The sequence below is a fragment of the Aptenodytes forsteri genome, unplaced genomic scaffold (genome assembly GCF_000699145.1).
Source record: "Aptenodytes forsteri isolate BGI_AS27 unplaced genomic scaffold, ASM69914v1 Scaffold8, whole genome shotgun sequence".
NCBI classification, from domain to species: domain Eukaryota; kingdom Metazoa; phylum Chordata; class Aves; order Sphenisciformes; family Spheniscidae; genus Aptenodytes; species Aptenodytes forsteri.
In genome coordinates, this window is record NW_008796218.1 from 81,417 (window position 1) to 88,441 (window position 7,025).

General features: G+C 40.2%; 1 protein-coding gene across 1 annotated transcript in view; it reads left to right on the forward strand.

Moving 5' to 3' along the window:
• The window catches only part of LOC103906818 (mucin-5AC-like), a gene marked incomplete at its 5' end in the record, with an annotated part of 86,676 nt that extends 80,004 nt beyond the window's left edge, over positions 1–6,672 (forward strand). The window contains 7 exon segments of the mRNA XM_019474487.1: positions 10–280; positions 283–1,101; positions 3,982–4,025; positions 4,894–5,016; positions 5,634–5,756; positions 6,095–6,140; positions 6,557–6,672. Of these exon segments, the coding sequence (XP_019330032.1) occupies positions 10–280; positions 283–1,101; positions 3,982–4,025; positions 4,894–5,016; positions 5,634–5,756; positions 6,095–6,140; positions 6,557–6,672 (1,542 nt within the window).
• Positions 6,673–7,025: the final 353 nt, after the last annotated feature.

The window sequence follows — 7,025 nt, forward strand, 5'->3', positions numbered from 1 at the left end:
GCAACCCAGACTCCAACGTCACCCACTACTGCCTCCACCCTCCCCCAGCCAGCAACGACAACCACTGCTGGCACCACGGTTCTCCCCCGTCCCACTGCCCCTCCAACAGAAGGCACGACCATCATCACACTAACACCAACAGTGCCCACCTCAGCCAGTAGCACTGCCAGCACCTCCAGGACCACCGCAGGAAGCACCGCAACGTCCACAGCTATATCTGCTCCAGCAGAAACCTCCGCTGTGACAACCCAGACTCCAACATCACCCACTGCTGCCTCCCCCCCCCCCCAGCCATGTCTGCTCCAGCAGAAACCTCCGCTGTGGCAACCCAGACTCCAACGTCACCCACTACTGCCTCCACCCTCCCCCAGCCAGCAAAGACAACCACTGCTGGCACCACGGTTCTCCCCCGTCCCACTGCCCCTCCAACAGAAGGCACGACCATCATCACACCCACACCAACAGTGCCCACCTCAGCCAGTAGCACTGCCAGCACCTCCAGGACCACTGCAGGAAGCACCGCAACGTCCACAGCTATATCTGCTCCAGCAGAAACCTCCACTGTGGCAACCCAGACTCCAACGTCACCCACTACTGCCTCCACCCTCCCCCAGCCAGCAAAGACAACCACTGCTGGCACCACGGTTCTCCCCCGTCCCACTGCCCCTCCAACAGAAGGCACGACCATCATCACACCCACACCAACAGTGCCCACCTCAGCCAGTAGCACTGCCAGCACCTCCAGGACCACCACAGGAAGCACCACAAGATCCACAGCCATGCATGCTCCAGCAGAAACCTCCGCTGTGGCAACCCAGACTCCAACATCACCCACTACCGCCTCCACAGTCATCAGTACCAGCACCTCCAGGACCACTGCAGGAAGCACCGCAACGTCCACAGCTACGTCTACTCCAGCAGAGACCTCCGCTGTGGCAACCCAGACTCCAACATCACCCACTACCGCCTCCACAGTCCCCAAGTCAGGAATTACAATCACCATAGGTGGTACAGATATTCTTCCAACGTCTGTTTCTTCTACTGGACAAAGTACTGCCACCACTGTTTTTCCCACAAATTTCACTACCACAAGCAGCCCAGGTATGTCATTGTCTACCCCTGGAAGAGTTACAAACAGCTATTTCAGAAGAACAACATTGGTATCATTGTCTTCTGTGACTTCTTCCACTATCATCCCTATTTCTTCCAACACATAAACCACTTTTTCACGTATCTGTCCCTCTGCTACTAGTATCTGTGTTAGACAAGTGTGTGAGTGGACCCCATTGCTTATATTACTTATCCTTAGCTCAAGGGAGACAGGGGTGGCTTTGAAAATTTTGAAAACACTGGAGCTAAATGTCATAAGATTTGCCAAATCCCAGATCATATTCAGCATACAGGTAAAAGATTTCCACAATCTCCACTTAGCAGTAGGTCAAATAGTTGAATGCAACAGAAATGTTGGTTTGATTTGCCTGAATGTTGAACAGTCCTCTCCAACATGTTAAAATTATGAGATCAAAAACCTGTGCTGCAAACTAAAGTATGTCTTGTGCTCAACAGTAGCTACAACTGGTACATCACAATCAAGTCATGTTACAACAAGCACTTCTGCAATCTTCAGTTCTTCCCCCAGCACACCTGTCACAACAGAAGCAAGTACATATGTTACATCAAGCAGAACAACTCCATGTTTTTGTCACGTGTTTGGTAATTTTTTTTCTCCTGGTAAGTGTCTTATTTTATCATTATAAAAGTTTTCATAAGCAATATAAACCCTTAATACTCTATTCAATTAAAGATAACCACCCAAAATCATCTAAACATAGAACTTTTTATACACAAATACACTTTATATTCTCACAATATTTTCTTGTTTTTTTTTCCCCTAAGTATTTTTGTTGGTCTTTTAATTTCTCCTCCAATTTTTCTTTACAGGGGAAGTGGTATACAACAGAACAGATAGGGCTGGCTGTAATTTTTATGCACTTTGCAGCAACGAATGCGAAATTGACCCATTTCAGGGGCCATGTCCTTCAACAACTCCTTTCACTTCAGTCACCTCAGAAACTACAACACAAGCTGCCTCATCCACAGAACGTGTATTTTCTTCTGTCTCACCAACCCCAGCAACATCCCTCACAACTTCAGTAGAAATAAACTGTACTGATGTCAGTCCTCCACGAAAGGTGGTTCCCCTCATGATTTTCTAATGTATCAGCATTGCAAAACCAGCCCAATTTCTGTCCTCTAATAACCAATTCAAATCAACTTATATGTATTTCAATAACAAAGTTGGTCATGATACAAATGACCTGATAGCACACAATTCTTCAACCTGGCATTACCAGGCTTTTAAGTAATCTGGAGACGGAAAAGCTCACTAATACCATGGCAGAGACTTTTTTTAATAAAAGACATTTAAATGTCATAGAAATAAGTAGACCAGCTATGAAAGTCTTAAAAACTCATTCCTTCTACACAGAAGAAAATTCTGTGATTGTTTTCAGCTTGCCTGCTCTTAAGGCCTGAAATCATATGCTAAGAAAACTCTAATCTGAACTCCCTACCAATTTTGAGAGTCTATCTCAAGGTGACCCAGAACAACTAGGGTGAGAGAACACTTAAGAATAAATCATTTACGTATTTTCAGCCTGGAGAGAACTGGATAAGTGAATGCCAGAAGTGTGTCTGTGACCCCCTCACTACTACCGTACAGTGCAAGCCGCTCCTATGCCAAACAGTTCAGACACCAGCTTGTGACCTAGGATTTTTTCCCATGTCTGTACCAACACCAAAAGACCCGTGTTGTCCTGAATTTGAATGCAGTAAGTATTAAACATACATATATACACACCAGGCTACACACTCTGGTAAATTACATTTGCACTTCTGTTAAGTTCTTCATGTATCACAAAACCAGCAATACTTTCCTTAAATTATTCTGGCTCAGTGAAAACACATCAATTTTTGGCTAAATGTGCATTAGAAGTTTATTTAAAAATGAAATGTTATTTTCAATGAAGTTTGCTGAGAGAATTGGAATGGGTGGGAGAGCAGGATAATACTTTGAAACTTCAAGTGGTCTATGTAGCTCAACTATCTCTGTATCTGTAATCATAAAAGTTATTAATGCATTTTATTTAATGTTATTAATGTGACATTGGAACACATTATAATTATCCTACTGTAGCTAAACTAAGATGCATAAACATAAGAATAAGCCAGCAGAAAGCTTAACAGTTAACTACAAAAACAAGTAACATGAAGCAATAATACAGAGTGAATTGTAATCAGTAACTGAATTATCGATGTATGAAAAATAATAATTGTATTTACACTGTTGTTGAATGCTCATGAAAATTTAAAAATCCAAGTTATGTATGATTATTTATATACATGTATTTTTATACACATATATTTATACAAAAGAATAAAAAGAAAAAGGTAGCCATAAATTAAGCCCGAAACAGGAAGATGAAAACAAAGGAGCAGCCAAGTTTGAAGTAGTTCTGTGAAAGACATGAATGGGATCTGCCATGTTGTCAAATTATTTATATGACCACAGTAAGAATACCTTTTTTCCACTCGGAGTCAATCTTCCATCCAAGTCATGTTCTGAGAGGTCATAAGGAATCAATAACAAAGGCACCTTTGAAGGTTACTGGACTTCTAGGGTTCAAAGAGGAAACAACTAATTTAATTTGAAGTGAACCTGATATCGAAAGGGAAAAAAAGGGATTTTTCATGTATAGCTCGAGTTTGAAACCATTCCTCCTCAACTCTTATAGCTAATTTCAAAGGTGAAACTTTACTTAAACATCCAGCTATACTAAATATGAGGTCTAAGCATGTAGGGGGGATTGAATTCAAGTTTTCCATAATCTCTGCGTTACTAACAAGCCTTGATAAAATCTTGACTTCTCAGGAAGTCTCACAATTTGAGTTTACTCCGGAATTTTTTTTGTTGTTTTTCAGAACCAATGCCTGGCATCTGTGTGATTAATGGTACAGTGTACACGGTGAGAATGTTATACTTATAGTGCTGTATTGCTCAAAGTGAAATGTACACCCTTTCTACCAAAATAAGCCTTTGAGAAAGTTCTTTTCCCAGTACATGTTGTTTTATCTCTAGCCCTTAACTGGAAAGTTGTTTTTTTTCCTAATGTCAAAATCAAAGTTGTCACAGAATTGTTACTCAACATGTAGCATAAAACAAGAGCGTACCATTTTTAGTGCTGTACTTCTTTTTAAGCTCTCTCCCACTTCTGGAATTAATGAATTTTCCAAATGAGCTGATGAATAGCCCAAACGGAACTATTCTTTGAAATAAGCCCAGAGAACATTCAAAAATAAAGCTAGGATTTTTGCTTTAACTGATACCTAAATCTTTTGCTAAAATTGGTACTTAGGTCATTTAGTCAAAATTTAAACATTAGCCCTGGAACCTTTTGGGGATACATTTCAGAAAGACTAAAATCCATGTGTAAATTTGTATCTCTGTTTATGTATCTGCACATGTATCCAATTATTTTAATCTCCATTTGTAAATTATAATTGTTTTATAACCACTGAACATGACTTACAGGGAAAAAAAATTCTTAAATGGAGCATTGGTAAGCTGGTAAAATAATGAGGCAGTACAAACCACTCTTACCTGCATTTCATTAATTTATTTTTCTCTTTTATATTGCTTCATTTAGTTTCCTCCTAATATGTGTTTTCTTGCAAGGCATAAAGCCAAACAACTTTATTATGTTCGAAGAGAGTTGAACAACTCAGTTGCACTTGCATTTCAACAACCTTAATGGTTCTCAGTAATGCTTTGAACTCTGCCTATATATTATATAGAAACTGTTTCCATTTGAATTTTTTTTTTCTGTCTTCTAGCTTGGAATGTCAACAGTAATCAATTCATGTAAGAACTGTACCTGCAGTTCTGAGAAAGATCCAGTGACTGAGGCAAATATTGTGCATTGTGAAACAGTTCAATGTGAAACATCTTGCCCACTGGTAAGTTCAGATTCTCTAGGCTGCCCAGTCAGCCCTCAATTACAGGAAGACTAGAATTCTCCATCACCAGCTCAACATACTTTCTCTTTCAACTCCTTGTGAGTAGGGTCAGCAATATATGACTGAGGATGGAGAGTGCTGTGGGAAGTGTATTGAGGTAGCTTGCAAAATTAAGCTAAGTAACAACACCGTTCACGTGCTCAATGTAAGTATTCCTTTCATTTTCGGATCTCTCTATTAGCCAATACATGTTAGAACAGCTAAGAGTCAACTCATGTCCCTTACTAGTAAAAATCTAATTAACTCTTAGATTACTCTGAAAACAACACAGCAGTTTTCTGAATTGAACACTTACTTGGAATAACAAATTCTTGATATGCGTGGTTAACTGGGCAATAGTTTCCAATTTGTGGTCTGAATGTTCAGGTCCAGGATTTAAACTTCCAAGCTAGCCACAGTTTGCAAAATTTTGCTTTTGCCACTTGAAAGAAGTTCAGAAGAATCTGAGAATCTTTGAGGTGTGAGAACTTAATTAGCTCAGACATTTTTGAAGTAATCATACTATACCTGATCACAATGAAAAAAAAAATTTGTTTTCTTTTCTTATAAAATCTTAGGTTAATGACGTCCTGCCACTCGATCATTGCAGCCATTACACATGTGAAAAAATTGAAGATCAATTTGTTGCAGTCCAAACTAAAAAAATATGCCCCAAGTACAACCCAGGAGAGTGCGATCCTGTAAGTTTTAATCAATTCTTCAACGACTGAATGCAGTTTAAAAGAACAAGGCGGGGGCAAGGAAGAATACAACAAATCACTTTCACTACAGATGCAGGAATGTCTTAAGAATGAAGTTAATCTTGCTCTAACATTAGTAATAAGAAAAGCTTAGTATTTTTACATGAGGCTACAAAGATTCTAGACTTCTATGGTAGGCAGAGTAAGTCATCCACGGTTTCATTCAGCGTTCATCACAGAGGAGCCTTCTGCCCAGTATCAGTAATGGTAACTCACATTCTTACTTATGATTGTCATCTGTGCATTAATACAAATCCTCCTTCTTTACTTCGGTAAAGGATGAAGCAGAGACTACTCCCGATGGCTGCTGCAAAATATGTAAACGTAAGTAATGCTGTGTTCATGTTTTCTGCTTGAAGAGCACTGTATTCAACTTTTAACTATCTTTGCGTGGATGGAAGGATTCTTCACTCCCACAGGTTTCAGTTATTCTATTTATCAAGACCCTGTGTTTCACTATTTATTCAAAAGGAAAAAGCAAATTTGTTTTCCTGATACTGAATACCACAACTCAAGCCACCAATACTCAAGTCTCTGCATTATCTTCCAAAGACACTGTAGAGCTGATATCAAAGAATAACCTGAAAACTCCAGATATATTATGCAGTATTATGCAATATGTCACATATTGCAGAGTATATCAATAATCAGACATCATGCACTTTGAAATTGTTCTAGCATTCATTTAGTTCTGAACTAGAGATTTGAAGTATACGTTTTTCCCCCCTCTTCTTCTGAAGCTACAAACTGCAAACCTTACAGCAAGAAAACTGTGATCCACCACGGTGACTGTGAATCTTCTGAACCTGTAGAGCTGGCATATTGTGAAGGAACTTGTCCTGGCTCCTCAGTGTAAGTTCCAAAAACTTAATTTAGCATCTCTATGGCTTCATTTATACCTGTCATCTCTCAAGTTAATCAGTCACCCAAGGGTACTGAGGGAGCTGGCAGAAGTGCTCACCAAGCCACTTTGAATCATTTGTCAGCAGTCCTGGCTGGACCTCCAGTTGACTGGAGGTTAGCAAATGTGATGCCCATCTACAAGAAGGGCTAGAAGGAGGATCCAGGGAACTACAGGACTGTCAGTCTGACCTCGGTGCCAGGGAAGGTTATGGAGCAGATCATCCTGAGTGCCATCACATAGCATGTACAGGACAACCAGGTGATCAGGCCCAGTCAGCATGGGTTTATGAAAGGCAGGTCCTGCTT